Source organism: Chionomys nivalis, chromosome 9, assembly GCF_950005125.1.
Source record: "Chionomys nivalis chromosome 9, mChiNiv1.1, whole genome shotgun sequence".
Classification (NCBI taxonomy): Eukaryota; Metazoa; Chordata; class Mammalia; order Rodentia; family Cricetidae; genus Chionomys; species Chionomys nivalis.
The window spans coordinates 62780644-62803651 of NC_080094.1; the positions used below are offsets into that span (position 1 = coordinate 62780644).

Sequence of the window (23008 nt, forward strand, 5' to 3'; positions counted from 1 at the left end):
TATACAAGTAACACTATTCAGAATGAGCAGGTTATATTTAGGAATAAGCATATATTCATGAAGTAGTAAGTACTGAAAAAGGAAACCATGAATTTGAAAGAGCATGGAGTGGGTCTATTATATGATTTATAGGAAAGAGAGAGAAGGGGGAAATGATTTAACTGCATTAGAATCTAAAAATTCAAAGAAATAATTAGAATAAAGGAAAACAAAAATGTTGTCCTGCAATTTTTAGGTTGACCAGAAGCTTCCTTGTGAAAAATCAAAATTATCAAGAAACACAAATTCTGTGCTGCATATCAATGTATTTTCATTAAATATGTGATAAATCTTTGTAAGGCACATGTGTTTACTTTTATGCTATCATGGTGCTATAGCCCATTGATGTGTTGTTACCCATGTCTTCAAAATTTTGTTTTGTTTTTTTTATCCTTACTCCACCTTTCTGGGTCCTCAGAAAACAGGATTGTCAAATAGTTCTGATGATAACATCAGGGATCTCATTGTTCACCTGCTGTATTCCTTCCACCTAGAGACTTCAAAGGATAAAGAATGATAAGACCCACATGTTGAGAATCACTAAATGTAGAAGAAAAGGGAGAAATATTATCCACCATCCAGCTTAATATTATTTATTAGATCAGTATAAGCACCCTTCTGTGATTTGAGATGAAAATTGATGATCACTGAAAGTGTAATGTCATACTCATCCAGGCTGACAAAGAATAGCTGTGCTTACATGTTTATGTAATTTATTCTCTTCTTTTAAAAAAGCAAAGTTAATTGGTAGATACGTGATATAATGAGAAAATATACTGTTTATAGATTGATGGCAGATAACTTATTCATATCAATAAAATATAATATTTTAACATATAAGGATTCTCAATATCTGTTGATGCAATTAAGATCAACATTTTTTTCTAGTGCTATGACTGAACTAAATGTGACTTTCAGAGCTAAGATTTGAATGCATGTTGCCATGTGCTTTGGTAAATCATCTCCTATGGATTTTGCAATGATATTTTGTTAATCTGTATAGTTGAATAAATAAAGTCAAAGATATATATTTAATAATAAATAACACTGGATCTGGTTCAGTGTTTCTATCAATGTGTATGTTATATGGCATTCTGTATGCTTCTTCTCTGAGATTTTGAAGGTTTCCAATTCTCTACTTCTGAGTTTGAGTTCAAAATTTTAATTTATTTATGTCACTAATATTATTTTCCTAATGCTCAAAGCAATCATCATAATGCTTCCAAAAATGGTAACATCCTGTCTGACCATTTGTACTGAACATAAATGCAATTTCTATGTTTAAACTCCATTTCTGTTACAGAATATCATGATTTCTAGTGATAAATTTAGACCACACACTTTTTCTTCATGTTGTCGTCCTGCTTCTTTGCTGCTCTCTTATAGAGGAATTTCCTGAATGAGCATGTGGATAACGGTCGCACCTGATGCTTCTCTTCATGTGGAGTTGCTCTTGGCTCATTAGCTTTCACTTGGGCAGCAGTATCACTCATAGTTGCCTTAGATTCCTCTTTACATTTATGTATTTCTATCCAGGTAAGTTTCAAAGTTAATATACAGTTCTACAAAAGAAGTAATCTTCCTATTATGACTAAATCTTAATCTTTCTTAATTTGTAGGCCACTTCTGAGGACTCACTGAGTGAAATGGATGGAGGCAATCAGTCTTTGGTGTCAGAATTTATGCTTTTGGGACTTACCAATTCTAAGAATCTTCAGGTCTTACTCTTTGTGATATTTTTCATACTTTATCTGCTCATCTTGTTTGGAAATATTGTCATCCTTGTTTTAATCACCACTGACCCCCATCTCCATTCTCCCATGTACTTCTTCTTGGCCAACCTGTCCTTTGTTGACATATGTCTTTCTTCAAACACCACTCCTAAAATGATATCAGATTTTCTCAGAGAATACAAGACCATCTCCTTTGCAGGCTGCATTTTCCAGATTTTCTTCTCCCATTGTGTTGGTGCAGTGGAGATGGTGTTGTTGGTGGTAATGGCTTATGACCGCTATGTGGCCATCTGTAAACCACTCCACTACTTCACCATTATGAACCTGAAAAGATGCACTGGATTGGTGTTGATTTCTTGGACTACTGGGCTTATACATGGCATAAGTTACTTGGCCGTGGTTTTGCAGCTACCTTTTTGTGGTCCCAAGGAAATAGACAGTTTCTTTTGTGATATGCCATTGGTGATCAAGCTAGCCTGCATAGATTACCATGATCTAAATACTTTAATGCATGCTGACTGTGGGATTGTGGCTGTAACCTGCTTCATTCTATTGCTGATTTCATATACATATATCCTAATCACTGTTGGCCAGAGCTCTAAAGCTGGTGCATCTAAGGCTCTGTCCACATGCAGTGCCCACATCACTGTGGTAATGATCTTCTTTCTGCCTTGCATCTTCATCTATGTGTGGCCCCTCAGTATTACCTGGTTGGACAAATTTCTTGCTGTGTTTTACTCTTTTTTTACACCTCTATTAAACCCAGCCATTTATACATTGAGAAATAAAGAAATGAAAAATGCTATGAAAAGGTTCATAGGCAAATTCTTGGGACCCTAAGGATATTCATAATGTTCAGAAACATGCACTAATTGTTTCACACCATGAGACTGACTCTATGAAATATATTTAAACCCAAAATGCAGTTAATTGACATTTTATACCAATCTTTCAACATAGATACAATTTAACATTTTAAAATATATGACATTTATTCATCAATCCGCAGAACATTGTTAATTCTTTTTCTTAAATTTTTAATATAAACTTTTTCCACACAGGATTGCCATCAAAGTATTCTATGGTTTTAATAAATTTTAGCTTAAAATTTTTGATCAACCCCATATATTTATCTTACTAATAAAATCTTAGTAAATGTTACTTGAATACAATTCTGTATAACACCACATGCCCATTAAATGTTATTCTAGTTTCATGATTATAAATTCTAATGGTGAACTTGAATTTTCCTAAAATATTTTCTCCTGTAATATGTAACTACTTCTCCTTAGCCGGAAAATATCAATTTTATATACTCGATACTGTCTTCCTTTTTAATAATCACATCATATAATATTTTGGTTTTGTTATTTTTGTGGAAAAACCAAGAAGTTTTAGAATATTTAGTAAGTTTAGTATTTCCACCCAAAGAGAAGAAAGTGTCATTTTTTAAATTTTAAGCATTTTGTGGATGTTTAAATGTAGTAATGTTTTAACTTATTATGGTCATTATTACCTTAGTGAGTCTCACCCTGAACAATACTTTTTAAAGGAAAAGTATTTTATTATTATTATTATTTAAAAATAACATGTTGTCAGTTTTCTATAGACTTAAATATACTTAGAAGCTGGGAGATGATTATATATTTACATAAGTTACATATTAAAATTGATTATTTTCTCATGCAATATATACTTATTACAGTTTCCTTTCTCTTTACTCCTGGTTCCTCCCACCTTCTTGCCTATTTGGATTCCCCTCGTTTTCTGTCTCTCATTAGAAAAGAGCAGGTTTTAAGTGATGACAACAAGAGAAAATAAAATAAAATAAAAGATAAAATGAAATTCGTTATATTGAAGATGGACACTGCAAAGCAACAGAAGAAAAAGAGACCTAAGAGAAAGCACTAATATCAGAGATCCTCTCATTCACACACTCAGGAGCTGCATAAAACTTCTCAGCTGAAAGCTGTGTTTATATGAAGAGGGTATGGCATTAAATCATGAAAGCCCTGTGCTTGCTGGTTTAGTATTTGTGAGTTCATATAAGTTTTTTCTTGGTTGATTTAGAGGATCTTGTGCTCCTAGTTTCCTCCATTCTCTCTGGTTCTACACTGTTTCTCCATTTATTTATTTTTTCATATTTGAGCTCTGAGGGAAAAAACTTGATGGAGATATTCCATTTAGAGCTTATTATTTCAAAATCTCTCTTTGTATAATATCTGATTGTGGGTCTCTGTATTTGTTTCCATCTAATGCGTGATGAAGCTTTCCCAATAATGTTTGAATGAGGCAATAATCTTTGAGAATAGAGGAATGTCATTAGGATTCAATCATTTCATATTTTTTTGAACATGCACATTTTTGTCTTGATCTCTGGGCTGCCTGGTCTTTGGTTCTTTAGATATGAGTTACATCTTGTGGGGAGAACTTTAAGTCAATTTAGACATTCATTCTTTTCTCCCGCAAGTTTTGTGGCACCATTCTATTAGCTTAATTTGGCAAGCAGTACACAGTATAAATCAAAGTGTTTTTTTATTTTTATTTTTTGACAGGGTTTCTCTGTAGCTTTGGAGCCTGTCCTGGAACTAGTTGTATAACAGGCTGGCTTCAAACTCACAGAGTTCTACCTGCCCCTATTTCCTGAAAGATGAGCTAAAGACATGTATCACCATGCCCAGTTACTTTATTGCTTTTTAAAAGGACTTTCTCTATTCTTATTCTTTTCTCTATCAAGCCTACACATATTTTTAAACACATTGTAAATTGTTTAGAAACTTCTTCTGAATCTGATTTTACTATATATCTTTATGGTTTCCTGACTGCATGAGTCTTAAACTGCTAGGTGATATATATAGCTAGGATAACAGTGAAGCTTTAGTGGCTGGCTTTGCTCCATTCCTTAACTTTTTTTTTTTTTTTTTTTTTTTTTTTGGTTTTTCGAGACAGGGTTTCTCTGTAGCTTTGGTGCCTGTCCCGGAACTAGCTCTTGTAGACCAGGCTGGCCTCGAACTCCCAGAGATTTTCCAGCATTCCTTAACAGTTTAAGAGTTAGCTTCATGGAGAAGGTACTGGCAGGAGCCCACCTAATTCATCTGGTAGAACATTGGACTCCTGTTCCCAGGGTCATGGGTTTGAGCCTTATGTTGAGTGCCAAAATGGAGCACAATTAATAAAAATGCAGACACTGATGTTGGTGTTCAATCTGAAGACCAAGAAAGCAAAGTAGCCAGTCACTGGCTCTTTCTTCTATCTTAGTATAAAATTAGTTTTCCTACCTCCAGGAAACCTCATAATGAGACTAAGACTGAGAGCTATCTCCTCTTGATTTATAATCCTCTCCAGTTCTAGGATTAAGGGCATATACCACTACCACCTTGTTTCTACGGCAACTTAGTGTGACTACTGGGATTAAAAATGTGTGTAATTGCAGCCTAGTCTGTAATGCTGGTCAGTGTGGCTGTTTACTTTTCTGATCCTCAGGCAAGATTTATTTATTAAAATACGATTTAAATGTCACTACAAATCTGACAACCTGAGAACAACCCCTAAAAAATTGATAAAGGTAGAACAGAATTGACAGAGAGACCCTCTGAGCTGCATATGTGTACACACATGAACACACACATACATATGTATATATAAACATATATTTATATGTATATATGTGCACATATACTATTGCATACACTCACTCACAAGCATAGATAAGTAGAGCTAAATTATTTTAAAAAACATAATGGGGACTAAATATGTTGCCAAACATTTCAAACCTAGCAATATCACATGCAAGTATGGAGCACATGAAATCCATGAATTATGTGATGAAGAAATGAAACAGATTTTTTATACATTGGCAAATTATGTGCCCAGCATGGATTTTGTTCTAGTAATAACTCACACATTTACAAATTGTCTTTTAACTATGCTTTTGAGTTACTTTGTTGATATTAAGACAATAGCAGACTAGGCAGCAGCATGCTTCTCCTTCATCTTCATTGATGAAGTGAATAATTTTGAAAAGTTGACTAACACTGTCAATGCTAGACTAATGAACAAAGGGTTTTCCTTGTCTTTCTATTTTCACAAATTTTCAGCACTCAGTATCACTCTTAACAGAGAAATCCCTCAGAGATGTCCAAGATAATTATTTCCAAGGTTCTCATTATATTCAGAATACAAAACAACTGACATGGTTCACCCATGGGAAATGTCAGGAAGTGAAGATTGGTCAGGCTGAGAGAAAGACTATTTTCACACACCATGAATGTCTTCATAAGCACACATCAGATGGGAAGAAAGTGCGACCAAAGAGAAAACTATAATTTTGGTAAGTTATCTCTCTTATAGTCTTCTGTTACGAAGTTCTCCATCTACTTCGAGTTATCCCTTTTTGCCAGTATCCAATGTGTTTACTGAGAACTGTTTCTTTGTTCTATGTCATTTTTGGAGGCCAGTCAATATGATATTTTTTTTCATCTCTCATGTTTCTCTCCTATTTACGTCTACATCAGAAGATGGTCATTCTTTATCAGATAATCCATAACAGCTTTATCCAACTACCATTGTATGATTATTCCCTTCAACTTAACAAGACCAAGCATTTTTAAATCAGAGTGAATATATAACTTTCAGCATAGAAATAGTAAAGATGACAACAAATCAAATGAGAATAGCGGTAATACATGGTCATTATAGAACACAAATTGAAAAAAAATTCTGAAAATTATTGACTCCAAGGAGAAGAAGAGTTAGCTGCTTCCAGAGATGAGCTCTTTAATCTGTTTTCAAATGTAGAGTGTTCAGCCCTGTATTAGGATGCAATAATAAAATTGGGCAGGTCATGTGTATATATTTGTGCACACAAGTGTATATATACATATATATATATGAAAAATTACCAAAAATGCTATCAACTGTAGTGGTGGTACTGGAAGGGTTTAATGAGGGTAGTTGGGAGGAATTTGAGGGGGAAGGGAGAGAAGGAAGTGATATAATGTATTTGTATTAAAAATTAAAATAAGCCTACACCCCCACAAACAAAACAGACAGACAATAACACAATTGCACCCAATCTACTAGCAAAACAAATGTAGAAGCTACTAAATTATCACACTTTAAGTCATTATTATGTATTACTTGATGTCTATTAAGTTCTATAAGTATAACTTTATCCATAAATACTTAAAGAAGTATGAATATTGAGACTATTACAAAATTTAACACTTTGATAGAAGGACAATCAGTATAGGAAAACTTTGCACATAGAAGAAAATAAATTTCTTGTTTCTGGTCTCTAAAAATATAATTAAGCTTGTCCCCCTTCATTAAATATTATTAATATAATAGTGAACATTAGAACTGTCATTGAGTTAAACAAAATTTACAATTACACTTTAATGGAATAATAGATGTCATTGGGTCTTCTAAAATACTGATTGGTCCTGGACAAGAGAAGAGAATTGTGAAATGGTTGTTATGTTCCTGAGAAGAAATTAGCCTGTCAAATGTCTTTTATATCTGCTTATCTCATAGTTAATGAACAGGTCTGTGTGATCTTAGAAAAGTATAAGTAGGAAGTATTTTAAATAAAGTCACACATATACACACATATTTCATAGCAAAAGTATGTATTACCTAAACTAATATATAAATATGTATAGATATACACATATGTATGTATATATATATATGTCACACATATATTTTATGTTTGTCTGCTTGAATATTTTATACAAAAAGCTGAACTGAATAAAGAAGTAATTGTCTATAACATTATGAACCATGCTGTTTAAAAATACACAAGAAAATATGATAAAGGGAGGCAATTAATGTATCATCATACTCTGCAGACTAGAAAGATTTAATGATTCCCATGTGTCTATTTTCTTCTACATGTTGGCTACAGGTTACATTGAGTGTGTAATATTTTTAAGTTATTGTAGTATCTGACAGCATTTTTACTAATGTCTCAGATATCATCTAGAAATAAAATATACTGAGTAACATCTAAAAAGAATTTTGATGAACCATCATCATCAGAATGTATCATAAATCAGATATATTTTACATCCACAGATATATAATGTATTAGTGCCATACATCTGTAATACTAGAAGAGTTAATTTAAATGACATTACTTAATGATGTGGTATTCCCCTCTTGATGCTGTGAATACCATTGGCGAATAAAGAAATTGCCTTGCCTGTTGATAGGGAAGAATTAGGTAGGCAGGGAAGCTAAACCAAAATCTGGGAGAAGGAATGGGGAGAAAGAGAAGCCAAGTAGTCCCACCGGAGGCAGATGCTGGAACTTTAGCTGGTAAGCCACAGCCTCATGGCAATACACAGATAAATAGAGATGGGTTAAATTAATATGTAAGTGTTAGCCAATAAAAAGCTAGAGGTAATGGGAAAAGCAGTGATTTAAATAATATAGTTTCTGTGTGACTGTTTTTGGAGTCTGAGATGACAGAAAACAAACTAGTGGCCCTCTTCAACAAATTGGTGCCAACGTGGCAAACTAAAATCCATGTAAAATCTGAGAGGCCTTGGAATGGAATTTTAGACACACACAAAAAACAAAGTTTAGCTGTATTTTTTGTCTTGAATGGGCTTACCTTGTTTGAGTTGTGCTGTAGCTCTTTCAAGAGAGGTCTTCTGATTCAGTGGTAGCAGAAAAAAAAAAAACCACTATTTTAAAATAGTGACTTCCTGGCTGTGGGCAGTGCTGCTAGCACAAACTCTGACACTTTCAGGAGGCTGAGCATTTAAATGAATTGTGCTACAACTTGCCTAATGACAACATAGACTGTCTGTGTGCCTAAAAATTGAGGCAATGCACATGGCTCTCAGAGACAGCAAAGAGCTCCACCATTCTAGACTGCAGAGCAAGCTGGAAGTACTGAATTTGACCTAGCAATAATGAAGCTTAGGTTTTTAAGTAGCACTTAAAATTTTAAGAAGTACTCCTTGACAGTAATGAATTACAGATACAGAACAAGACAAATTCAGATGGAAAAGACCTCTAAATGTGTGGTAGTGTTGGATAAATATATGTAGGTTTGAGAAAGAGAAAAAAAGAGTATAGAGAGTTATAAAAGGAAGCAAATAATTTATAAAAAATAAAGTCTTTAAAGAGACAGAGTACAGAAGTCATGAATTAGAGTGAAGATAATAAAATAAATATTAAAAAGTAATAGAGTAAGAAAGCCACATAAATATAGACTATACATGGAGTCTGGATTATGTATGTTATTGTGTTTTCTTTGAATTTTTTTTACTGTGAATGAGCTAAGTACAGAGAGACAGTTAATTGTATGGGCTGCTAGCTAAACTAGCATGTATATTATAAAGGTATCCTAACTTCAGAATATGGATCTAAGGATATGTTGCTTTGGAAATGAGGTTCTTCTTTTGTTTCTACAGAGGATGAGAACCTGTGGATTAATTTCAGGGTAATGTGGTTTGTTGGACCAAGACTCCCTGAAAGGTTACTGTGAACACCCCCCCCCCCCAAAAAAAATGATACACACAACAAACAGCAGGAAGCAGTTTGGACAGACAAATGCCCACCTCCCAAATATTGTATATAAATGTTTGTTTACATTGAAAGGGGGACATGATATAGAGATTTACATTGGCATGGATCTTGGTTTATTGATACAAATTTAAGGTTAATTTTGTTGTACTGTGTATATGTATTTCTGATCTTGATTAAAGTATGTTTGTCCAGCTCATTTAAAAATGTAATATATAATTAAGAAATTAGGTTAATAGGTAATTATCTATAATAGTCAAACATCTAGTCATGTTAGTTAGGTTTTCTAGGTATATAGAGATTTATTTCAATTAGATTGGTGTTCTTTAAACCTTTCAAATTCCTACATAATATGGCATTTGAATATTTCAAGAAGTTAGCACTTTTATGACAGTGAGACACATCTGTTCCTGGCAGCACCAATTACTTCAAGAAGAAGATGGACATCAAAGAGGCTCCTCATCTGTTAGCCATTTAGGCAAAAAATAATTACTCTTATCTGGAGTGCTTGGTGGTATACTGTGTAAACTAGACATGAAGGACCCATACAGAAATAACTGCTGAACTTGTGTAAAGGTGAGATGGTCCTTTGGATTTCCTGCTTCATGAAAGAGTCTGCTACACATTCTTCAGGATACAGAAAAATATGACTGACAAACTGCCAATATAGGCTGGAACTGTCTTTGAAATTTCCTGCTTCATGGAGAAGTCTGCTGGATACTATGGGCCTGTAGGGTGAAGATGGATGCCCCAATGGTACAGAGGAACTTTGGGTGACTGTTCAGGAAATGAGATGTTTCTGCCAATTCTGGAGTTTTGAAAGTAGCTTACAATGTACTTCATTTTTATATAAGTAATATTATATCCTTCTGGAGTCTTTGATGGAGTTGAAGAATAGATAGTAATAATGTGGTTTTCCTTAGTTATGATAAAAGATAAAGTAGATATTAATATTGTAACTATAATTCTTATTTGTTACCTGTAATATGCAATATGTTATTTTACTATGTTAATGTTAAAACCTTCCTTTTTATTTAAACAGAAAAGGACAGGTGATGTGGGATTCCCCTCTGTATGTTGTGAATACCATTGGTGAATAAAAAAAAATGCCTTGGCCTGTTGATAGGGCAGAACATAGGTAGGCAGGAAAAAACTAAAATGAATGCTGGGAGAAAAAAGGCAGAGAGAGAATACATGTAACCCTACTAGAGACAGATGGCAGAACTTTAGCAGGTAAGCCATAGCCTTGTAGCAATACACAGACTAATAGAGATGGGTTAAATTAATATGTAAGGGTTAGGCAATAAGAAACTTGAGCTAATGAGCCAAGCATTAATTTAAATAGTATAATTTCTGTGTGATTATTTTAGAGCTGCAGGGCAGCCAAAAACAAACAAGTGGCCTGCTTGCAACAACATGATATTTGGTTCTATTTTGTAGTAGAGGTCAAAGTGATAGTCTGAAACATCTCTGAAGAGCAATGTCCTTGCTCTCTTATATGGCAATTCCTTTCATTTGTGGCAAAGTTTTATAATGACTGCCTGAACTTGTGAGGAACAAAGACAATAACTGAGATCGTGCTAAAGAAGGCAGGGGACTCCAGGATGACTCAACTATACACAAAGATAAAATAGAACTAAGAAATGTTAAGAGCTGGAAATAGTGTCTTCCTCAAGGAGGAGCACATAGTAGGTTATCTAATACCAAATAGTCACCTCTTACAATATACATATACAAGTAGCAGTATTCAGACTGAGCAGGTTATATTTAGGTAAATGCATATATTCAGGAAGTAGTAACTACTGAAAACAGAGGCTATGAATTTGAAAGAGAGCATGGAATAGGTCTATTATAAGATTTTTAGGAAATAGTAGGAAGGAGGTAATAATGGAACTAAATTATAACCTAAAAAGAGAAATAATTAAAATAAAATAAAACAAAAAGTTGTCCTGGAAATTTTCAGGTTAATCAGAAGCTTCCATGTAAAAAATCAAAATTATCAAGTGTTGAGGACCCTTCCCCAACCTCCTCGGTTATGGATGACCCTGGGTAGTGCCGCAGAAATCAGGACACAGGGGATGCAGAGTAGGAGATACAACTGCATACTTTATTGCAAAACCAGTGTTCTTTTTATAATACTCAAATCATGATTCAAACTAGGTTCCCATAATACATGAAAATAGTTTCATACACTAGTCACTTCATTGCAACTAAATTCAAGGGTTTCATGCCCTTGCTAAGCTAAACAAAAAGCTCGGTGTTATAGGAATAACACTTGTTGTGATATAATATGTAAAAACACCTCATCAGAAGACAAATCACAACCTAATCAGAGCCTTTGAACTGCAGTGCACATCTGTGTTCTCAAGGACTGACCATTGGCAAGGCACTCTACTGATGGGAGAGGTTTGCCTCCTCCCAACTTGGTTTGCCAACCCTATCAGCAAGAATAGTCTCCCTTGCAGAGTTTCTATGCAGTTCAAAACCAGCCCTCTACCATGAAGAAACACAAACACTTTGCTGTATATCAGTGTATTTTCCTTAGATATTTGTTAAATCTTTGCAAGACACATGTGTTTACTTTTCTGCTATCATGCTGCTATAGCAATAGATGTGTTGTTACCCATGTCTTCAAAATTTCATTTTTTTTTCTTCCTCCACCTTTCTGGTCCTCAAAAAACAGGATTGTCAGATAGTTCTGATGATAGCATTGTTCACCTGCTGTATTCCTCCCACTTGAGATTTCAAAGGACAAAGGATGATAAGACCCACATATTGAGAATCACTAAGTGTGGGAGAAAAGGGAGAAATATTATCCATTATCCAGCATAGTACTATCAGCATAAGCACCCTTATGTGATTTGAGATGAAAATTGATGATCACTGAAAGTATAATGTCACACTCATCCAAGGCTGACAAAGAATAGCTCTGCTTATATGTTTATGTAATTTATTCTGATCTTTAAAATGACAAAGATATGTGATATATTGATAAAATATACTGTTGATATATTGATAGTATATGACTTTTTATTCATATAAAGAAACTAAATTTAGCTTCTCTAGGAACATGAATTATAGGCTCAATGTCCTTTATTTATGGCTAGAAACCAAATATGAGTGAGTACATCCCATGTTCCTCTTTTTGGGTCTGGCTTACCTCACTCAGGATAGTGTTTTCTATTTCCGTCCATTTGCATGCAAAATTCAAGAAGTCATTGTTTTTTACTGCTGAGTAGTACTCTAATATGTATATATTCCATACTTTCTTCATCCATTCTTCCACTGAAGGGCATCTAGGTTGTTTCCAGGTTCTGGCTATTACAAACAATGCTGCTATGAACATAGTTGAGCATATACTTTTGTTGTATGATAAGGCATCTCTTGGGTATATTCCCAAGAGTGGTATTGCTGGGTCCAGAGGTAGGTTGATCCCGAATTTCCTGTTGGTCAGAGCTCTAAATCTGGTGCATCTAAGGCTCTGTCCACATGCAGTGCTCACATCATGGTGGTGATGATCTTCTTTTGTCTTGCATCTTCATCTATGTGTGACCCCTCAATATTACCTGGTTGGACAAGTTTCTTGCTTTGTTTTACTCTGCTTTTACACTTCTGCTAAACCCAGCCATTTATACACTGAGAAATGAAGAGACAAAAAAATGCTCTATTTTAGGCATATTCCTAAAATATCTTCATAATATTTAGAAACGTTCTTTTAGTTGCTTAACACCATGAGATTGACTCTATGAGATATATTTAAAACCAACAAATATGGTTTATATTAAAAATTTATACCAACATTTCAATATAGATACAAATTAACATTTTTAAAAGTATGAAATTTATTCATCAATCAGCAGAACTTTATGAATCCCTTATCTTAAATTCTAAATATGAAAATTTTCCACATAGTAATGCCATCAAAGTATTCTTTAATGTTTTCAAAAAATTTTTGCTTAATATTTTTCATCAACCCCATATATTTTTTTATCTTAGGAATAAAATCTTAGTAAATGTTACCTAAATATGATTCTGTATTACACCACATGTTCACTAATTGTTTTTCTATTTTCATGACTATAACTTCTAATGGTGAACTTCAATTTTCCTAAGATATTTGCTCTTGTAATATGTAATTACTTCTCCTTAGCTGGAAAATATCAAATGTATACTTATTACAGTTTTCTTTCTCTTTACTTGTGTTTTTTTTATCACTTTCTTGCCTATCTGAATCCCCTGTCTTTCTGTCTCTCATTAGAAAAGAGCAAGTTTTAAGTAATAACAACAAAATAAAATAGAATAGAATAAAATATAAGATAAAATGAAATTCATTACATTGAAGTTGGACATGGCAAAGCAACAGAAGAAAAAGGGACCTAAGAGAAGGTACTAGAATCAGAGATCCTCTCATTCGCATACTCAGGAGTTCTATAAAACTTCTAAGCTGAAAGCTATATTTATATGCAGAGGACTTCGCACAAACTCACGAAACCCTTATGCTTGATGGTTTAGTCTTTGTGAGTTCATATAAGATTTTTCTTGGTTAATTTAGAGGATCTTTTTCTCCTAGTGTCCTCCATTCCCTCTTGTTCTTACACTGTTTCTCCATTTATTTTTCCATAGTTTTTGAGCTTTGAGGGAAAATATATGAAGAAGATATTCCATTTAGAGCTGTATATTTCAAAATCTCTCTCTTTGTATAGCATCTGATTGTGGGTCTCTGTATTTGGTTCCATCTACTGCATGATGAAGCTTTTCCAGTAATGTTTGAATAAGGCAATGATCTTTGAGAATAGAGGAATATCATCAGGATTCAACCATTTTATCATTTTTTAATCTGCACTTATTTTTCTCTTGGTCTCTTGGTTTCCTGGTCTTTAATTCTTTGTTGATTATAAGTTTCATCTTGTGGAGAGAACTTTAAGTCAAATCAGATATTCATAGTTTACTTCCATAAGTTTTTTAAAAAATATTTATTTATTATATATACAATATTCTGTCTGTGTGTATGCCTGCAGACCAGAAGAGGGCACCAAACCTCATTACAGATGGTTGTGAGACACCATTTGGTTGCTGGGAATTGAACTCAGGACCTTTGGAAGAGCAGGCAATGCTTTTAACCTCTGAGCCATCTCTCCAGCCCCTACTTCCATAAGTTTTATGACACCATTGCTTAAGCACATTTTTGCAACCAGTACAGAGTATAAATCAAAGATTATTTTTAAGAGACATGATTTCTCTGTTGTTTTGGAGCCTCTCCTGGAGCTAGTTTTTGTATAGCAAGCTGGCTTTGAATTCATAGAGTTCAACCTGCCTCTGCCTCCTGAAAGCTGGGCTTAAAGACATGCACCACCATGCCCAGCTACTTTATTCCTGTTTAAGAGGACTTTCTCTATTTTTTTATTTTCTCTCTCAAGCCTACATATATTTTTAAGCACACTGTAAAACTGTATAGAAACTTTTTCTTCTAAATCTATCTTTACTGTATATCTCTATGGTTTCCTGACTGCATGAGTTTTAAACTGCTAAGTGATATGCCTAGTAATAAAGGAGAGGCTTTAGTGGCTGGCCTCACCCCATTTCTTAAATTATTTAGAGTATTGCTTCGTGATGAAGGTACTGGCAGGAGCTCATCTAGCTCAGCTGGTAGAACATTGGACTCCTGTTTCTAGGGTCATGGGTTTGAGCCCCATGTTGGATGCGAAATTGAAGCACAATTAATAAAAATGCAGAAACTGATATTGGTGTTCAATCTGAAGACCAGAAAATCAAAAGAGCTGGTCACTATCTCTTCTATCTCAGTCCAAAATTGGTGATCCTGCCTCCAGGGAACCTCAGAATGAGACAGAGACTAAGAGCTATCCCCTCTTGTTTTATAATTCTCTCTAGTTTTGGAATTAGGGGCATGCACCACTACCACCTGGTTTCTATGGCAATTTAGTGTTGCTACTGTGATTAAAGGTGTGTGGTATTGTGGCTACTGCGACTAAAGGTGAGTGTCATTGTTAGCTACCCTGTAAGGCTGGCTGGTATGGCTGTTTTACTTTTTTGAACCTTAGGCAAGATTTATTTATTAAAATAAAAATTAAATGCCAATACAAATCTGACAACCTGAGAGCAACCTGTAGAAAATTGGTAAAGATAGAAGAACAGAATTGACACAGATACCTTCTGAACTGCATGTGTGTGTCTGTTTGTGTGCATATATCTCTATCTATCTATCTATCTATCTATCTATCTATCTATCTATCTATCTATCTATCTATCTATATGTGTGTGTATGTACACATATACATGCTCATGCACTATAGCACAAACTCACTCACATGCATGCATGATAAGTATAGCTAAACTATTTAAAAAACATAATGGGGCCTAAATATCTTTTCTGTTATTTCCAAACTAGCAATGTCACATGCAAGTATAAAGCACAATGTAATACATCAGTTATGACGAAGACTTGGAACTGAGTTGCCATACATTAGGAAATTGTGTTCAGAGTATGGATTTTGGTCTAGTTAAATCTCACACTTTTAGAAAAGTATCTCATAACTATGCATTTGGGTTACTTTGTTTATATTGGTACAGTAATAGACTAGGAAGTAACATGCTTCTCCTTCATCTGCACTGTTGAAGTGAATAGCTTTGAAAAGTTGACAAACATTACCAAGGCTGGGCTGACTTATTTGTCTTTCTATTATCACAAATTTGCTGCATTTAGTATCACTCTTCACAGAGAAATCCCTTAGAGATGTCCAAGATAATTATTTCCAAGGTTCTCATGTTGTTCAGAACACAGAACAACTTACATGGTTCACCCATGGGACAATGTCAGGAAGTGAAGATTGGTCAGTCTCAAAGGAAGACTGTTTTTTTTTTTTTTTTACATGATATGAATGTCTTCAAAAGCACAGGAAGAAAGTGTGACCAAAGAGAAAATTATGATTTTGGTAAGTCAGCCCTCTGATAGTCTTCTGTTAGGAACTTCTCTATCTATCCCTAGTTATCTTTTTTGACCAATACCCAATGTGTTTGGATTAGAACTGTTTCTTTGTTCTATGTCATCTTTGGAGGTCAATTAATATGATTTTTTTCTCATTTCTCATATTTCTATTCTATTCATGTATACATCAGAAGATCATTCTTTATCAGATAATCCATAACAGCTGTATCCAACTACCCCTGAACAAATATTCCCTTCTACTTAACAAGACCAAGCATTTTTAAATCAGAGTGAATATATAATTTTCAGCATAGAAATAGTAAAGATGACAACAAGTCAAATGAGAATAGAGGAAATACATGGTCATTATACAACCCAAATTTAAAATAAATTGTGAAAACAAAAGACTCCAGGAAGAAGGAGGGTTAGCTGCTCCCAGAGATGAGCCCCTTAATTTGGTTTTAAATGCAGAGTGGTCAGCCCTGAGTTAGGATTCAATAGTAAAATTGTACTAAACCAGTTATGTGTATATATTTGTGGATATATATATATATATATGTAATCATATATATGTAATCATATATATATATAATGTGTGTGTGTAAGAATAATTACAAAAGAAAAATGCTATCAACTATAGTTTTGCTGCTGGAAGGGTTTAGGGAGGATAGTTGGGATGAATTTGTAGGAGGAAGGGACTAAAGAAAGTAATGCAATTATATTTCAATTATGCTGACTCTTTCCTGGTAAGCCACCACTTTGTGGTAATGCACAGATTACTAGATATGGGCTAAACAAATATGTAAGAGTTAGCTAATAGAGGCTAGAGCTAATGGGCCAGTCAGTGTTTAAATTAATATAATTTGTGTGTTGTTATTTTGGATGTTAAACTAGCTGTGAGGAAGCCGGGCGGGATGAAAAGCAGGCCTGCTCGCCTTATCACTACAGTATAAGAGGCCAATCCCAAGTGGCTACTGTCTGAAGGAGTTTCCTACTTTTCTTGTGTTCATGTCCCTAAAACATGTTCACTGTAGAAATAAAAATATGGAAAAATGTGAAATTTGAATTGAGGAGTCATCACCACAAATGAAGTTACACACATAAGAAACAATGAAAAGCTCTTACTAATGTTTGTTTACTTTCAAATCCATTTCCAAAAGCTTAGATTAAATTATTTCAATATTAAGGATAAATGAAAGTCTTTGATCTCAGATGTCTTCCTAAGTAAAATATTATAGAGCCAGGCAGTGGTGGTACACACTTGTAATCACAGCACTCAGAAGGCAGGGGGAGGTGGGGCTATGTGAGTTTGAAGCCAAACTAGTCTACAAAGCAAGGTTCAGTAAAGCCAGAGCTGTTACACAGAGGAACTAATTACCAAAAATAAAACAAAACAAACAAACAAACAAAAATCAAAACAAGCATATTTAAAAATTAAATAAGCACACTCTCTTGAAAACAAAACAAACAGACAGACAGAAACACAATAGCAACCAATCTGCTACCAAAATAAACTTAGAAGCTACTAAAATATCACTCTTTACATAATTATCATCTGTCGCTTGATATCTATTAAGTTCTATAAATATGACTATACCCATAAATACTTAAATAAATATAAGTATTGAGATTATTACAAAGTTCAGCACTTTGATAGAAGGGCAATCAATGTAGAAATACATTACACCCAGAACAAAATAAATAGCACTAAGTTAAATTTAAAAGTTACAGTGACACTTTAATAGAATATTGTATGCATTTCAGTAATCAAAAATACTGATAGATCTTGGGTAAGGTAAGGAATGGTGAAATGGTTGCTATGTTCCTGAAAGGAAATTAGCATGTCAAATATCTTATATATTTGCCTATCTCATAGTTACTAAACAGGTATGCATGACCTTAGGAAAGCATATGTAGTATGTATTTTGAAGAAAGTTTACACACTTACATTTGTATTTCATAATAAAGGTATAAATTCCCTGAACTAAATGAATAACTATGTATGTATATGTCACACACACATGTTTTATATGTGTGTATGCTTACATATTTTAAACAAAGTGCTCATTTGAACAAATAAATAATTTCCTATAAGTTTAAGATCCATATTGCTTAATAATACACTAGAAAATATGAATAGGTAGTAAACACATGCATTATTGTTCTCTGGACACTGGAACAACTTAGTGATTCCCATGTGTTTATTTTCTTTTAAGTACAGGTTACATTGAGTGTGTAATATTTTTAAGCCATTGTAGTATCTGGCACCATTGTTACTATTGGCTCATTCATGATAAAAAAATAAAATAACCTGAGTACCATTACTTAAAGAGTTTTGATTAATTATGGTCGCCAGATCATATCATAAATCAGATATAAAATATTTTACATCCACAAATGTGTGATACAGTAGTGTCATAGATTTACTATATTAGAAGAGGCATTTTATTTTTTTATATTTATTTATTTATTTATTAAAGATTTCTGCCTTCTCCCCGCCACCACCTCCCATTTCCCTCCCTCTCCCCCATCAAGTCCCCCTCCCTAGTCAGCCCTAAGAGTAATCCGGGTTCCCTGCCCTGTGGGAAGTCCAAGGACCACCCACCTCCATCCAGGTCTAGTAAGGTGAGCATCCAAACTGCCTAGGCTCCCACAATGCCAGTACACGCAGTAGGATCAAAAACCCATTGCCATTGTTCTTGAGTTCTCAGTAGTCCTCATTGTCTATTATGTTCAGCAAGTCCGGTTTTATCCCATGCTTTTTCAGACCCAGGCCAGCTGGCCTTGGTGAGTTCCTGATAGAACATCTCCATTGATCCTAGAGAAGCTAATTAAGAAGGTGAACCCAAAGAAAAACATTTAGGCGATGAAAGGAGACAGAGACAAAGACCCACATTGGAGCACCGGACTGAAATCTCAAGGTCCAAATCAAGAGCAGGAGACAGAGCACGAGCAAGGAACTCAGGACCGCGAGGGGTGCACCCACACACTGAGACAATGGAGATGTTCTATTAGAAGAGGCATTTTAAAAGGCATTGCATGAAACTTGGTTCTACATTGCAGCAGATGTCAAAAATAGTCTGACACAACTCTGAAAAGAAAGAGCTTGCTCTCTTAGATAGTAATTCCTTTCATTTGTGGCACAGCTCTATCATGACTGCCCGAGCTTGTGCAGAACACCTACAGTAACAGAGAACATATTAAATAGGACAGGGGACTCCAGGATGACTCAATATATAAAGAAAAAAGGCAACTAAGAAATGTTAAGAGTTGGAGAAATAGTCTTCTTCAGGGAGGAGCATAAAAGTAGGTTATCTAATACCAAATAGTCACCTCTTAGAGCTTATATATACAAGTAACTTTATTCAGATGAGCAGGTTATATTTAGGTATAAACATATATTCATGAAGTAGTAACTACTTAAAAAAGAGGCCATGAATTTGAGAGAGCCTGGAGTAGGTTTATTTTATTATTTATAGGAAATAGAGGAAGGGGCAAATTATGTATCTGAATTATAATCTAAAAATCCAAGAAATAATTAAAATAAAACAAAACAAAAAGTTGTCCTGGAAATATACAAGTTGTCCAGAAGTGTCCATATGAAAAACAAAAATTATCAAGGCACACAAACTTTTTGCTGTATATCAATGTATTTTCTTTAGATATTTGGTAAATCTTTGTAAGGCACATTTGTTTACATTTCTGCTATATGTTGCTATAGCACATAGGTGTGTTGTTTCCTGATGCCTTCAGAATTTCCTTGTTTTTATCCTTATGCCACCTTTCTGAATCCTCAGAAAACAGGACTGTCAAATAGTTCTGATGATAACATCAGAGATCTCATTGTTCACCTGCTGTATTCCTCCCACCTAGAGATTTCAAAGGAAAAAGGATGATAAGACCCACATGTTGAGAATCACTAAGTGTGGGAGAAAAGGGAGAAATATTATCCACCATTCAGCTTAGTATTATCGATTAGATCACTATAAGCATGCCGTCTGTGATTTGAGATGAAAACTGATGATCACTGAAAGTACAATGTCACACTCATCCAGGCTGACAAAGTACAGCTCTGCTTACATGTATATGTAATTTATTCTCTTCATTAAAAAAGCAAAGATAATTGGTAGATAAGTGATATATTAAGAAAATATACTATTGATTGATTTATGGTAGATGACTTAATCATATAATGACACTACAATATTTTAACATCTAGTGATTCTCAACATCTGTTGATGCAACTTCAGATCAACATTTTTCTCTAGTGCTAAGAATGAACTTAACGTGACATTCTGAGCTTAGATTTGAATACATGTTGCCTTGTTCTTTGGAAACTCCACTGCTATGAACTTTGCAATAATATTTTGTTAAACAGTTTACTTGAATAAATAAAGTAAAGATATATACTTATTAATAAATAACTATGGACCTAAGTCAATGTATTTATCTGGTATTTATGTATATCTCATATGGCATTCTGTATGCTTCCTCCTGGAGGTGCTGAGGTTTTTCAATTCTCTACTTCAGACTTTTAAGCTAAAATTTTATATTTATTTATGTCATAGATATTATTTTACTGATGCTCAATGAAATAATCATAAATGCTTCCAATAAGGGTAACATCCTATCTGACCATTTGTACTGACCTTCAATGCAATTTCTGTGTTTAAACCCCATTTCTGTTACATAATATCATGCTTGCTAGTGATAAATTCTGATCACACACATTTATTTTCCACATTGTTGACCTGCTTTTTCACTGCACTCCTGTAGAAAAATTTTCTGTTAGAAAGAACATGTGGATAACAGTCACACTTGATGCTTCTCTTCATGGGGAGTTGCTCTTGGCTCATTAGCTTTCACTTGGGCAGCAGTGTTTGTAATATTTGCCTTACATTTCTCTTTACATTTATGTATTTCTATTCAAGTAAGCTTCAAACTGAATGTTAAGTTCTACAAAAGTATTAACCTTCCTATTATGACTAATTCTTTATCTTTCTTAACTTGTAGGTCACTTCTGAAAACTCACTGAGTGCAATGGATGGGAGCAATCAGTCTGTGGTGTCAGAATTTATGCTTTTGGGACTTACCAACTCTAAGAATCTTCAGGTCATACTCTTTGTGATATTTTTCATACTTTATCTGTTCATCGTGTCTGGAAATATTGTCATCCTTGTTTTAATCACCACTGACCCCCATCTCCATTCTCCCATGTACTTCTTGTTGGCCAACCTGTCATTTATTGACATGTGTCTTTCCTCAAACACCACTCCTAAGATGATTTCAGACTTTCTCAGAGAATACAAGACCATCTCCTTTGCAGGCTGTATGTTCCAGGTTTTCTTCTCCCATTGCATTGCTGGAGGAGAGATGGTACTATTGGTGGTAATGGCTTATGACCGCTATGTGGCCATCTGTAAACCACTCCACTACTTCACCATTATGAACCTGAAAAGATGCACTGGGTTGGTGTTGATTTCTTGGACTACTGGCTTTATACATGGTATGAGTTACTTGGCAGTGGTTGTGCAGATGCCTTTTTGTGGTCCCAAGGAAGTAGACAGTTTCTTTTGTGATATGCCATTGGTGATCAAGCTAGCCTGCATGGATTACCATGATTTAAACACTTTAATGAATGCTGAATGTGGGGTTGTAGCTGTAACCTGCTTCACTCTGTTGCTCATTTCCTACACATATATCCTAATCTCTGTTGGCCAGAGCTCTAAATCTGGTGCATCTAAGGCTCTGTCCACATGCAGTGCCCACATCACGGTGGTGATGATCTTCTTTCTGCCTTGCATCTTCATCTATGTGTGGCCCCTCAGTATCACCTGGTTGGACAAATTTCTTGCTGTGTTTTACTCTGTTTTTACACCTCTCCTAAACCCAGCCATTTATACACTGAGAAATAAAGAAATGAAAAATGCTATGAAAAGGTTCATAGGCAAATTCTTGGGTCCCAAAAGATAGTCATAATGTTCAGAAACATGCTAATTGCTTAACACCATGAGTTTGACTCTACAAAATATATTTAAAATCAACAAATATGGTTTATATTGAAAATGTATACCAACCTTTCAATATATATATACAATTTAACATTTAAAAATATGATATTTATTCATCAGCAAAAAAGTATAAATCTCTTATCTTAAATTCTAAATATGAACATTTTCCACACAGTAATGCTATCAAAGTATTCATAAATGTTTTTAAATTTTTTTGCTTATCATTTTTATCTAACCCACATATTTATCTTACAAATAAAATCTTATTAAAAGTTACCTGAGTATAATTCTGTATAACACCACATGCCCATTAATTGTTTATCTAATTTCATCATTTCAATTTTAGACGGTGTACTTGAATTTTCCTAAAATGTCATCCCCTGTATATTTAATTACTTCTCCTTATACGGAAAATATGAAAAAATATATATGCTATTTTGTCTTCCTTATTAATAATCACATTATAGAATGTTTTAGTTTTGTTATTTTATTGCAAAAACCAAGAATGTTTAGAATATTTAATAAGTTTGGTATTTCTACCCAAAGAAAGGAAAATGTCATTTGTTAAATTTTAACTATTTTTGTGGATGTTTTAATGTACTAATTTTTTAAGTTTTTATGGTCATTATTACTTTGCTGATTTTCACCTGGGCCAATTTTTTTTTTAAGGAAAAGGCTTTTATTATTATTATTATTATTATTTTTAAAAACCTTGTTTTTACTCTGTTATAGACTTTAATATA

The 23008-nt window shown here is 34.1% G+C and overlaps 2 protein-coding genes across 2 annotated transcripts; both read left to right on the forward strand.

The window, feature by feature from the left end:
• Positions 1–1682: 1682 nt before the first annotated feature.
• On the forward strand, positions 1683–2612 carry LOC130881671 (olfactory receptor 4K3-like). The gene has a single exon (XM_057781363.1). It carries the CDS (start codon positions 1686–1688, stop codon positions 2610–2612), a length of 927 nt encoding a protein of 308 aa, XP_057637346.1. The 5' UTR covers positions 1683–1685.
• An 18679-nt stretch (positions 2613–21291) lies between these two features.
• On the forward strand, positions 21292–22227 carry LOC130881655 (olfactory receptor 4K3-like). Its single transcript, XM_057781333.1, has one exon. It carries the CDS (start codon positions 21295–21297, stop codon positions 22225–22227), a length of 933 nt encoding a protein of 310 aa, XP_057637316.1. The 5' UTR covers positions 21292–21294.
• The last annotated feature ends 781 nt before the right edge of the window (positions 22228–23008 follow it).

Coding starts and splice junctions, on each gene's coding strand:
- LOC130881671 (XM_057781363.1), top strand. CDS start 1,686: ATGGATGGAGGCAATCAGTCTTTGGTGTCAGAATTTATGCTTTTGGGA.
- LOC130881655 (XM_057781333.1), top strand. CDS start 21,295: ATGGATGGGAGCAATCAGTCTGTGGTGTCAGAATTTATGCTTTTGGGA.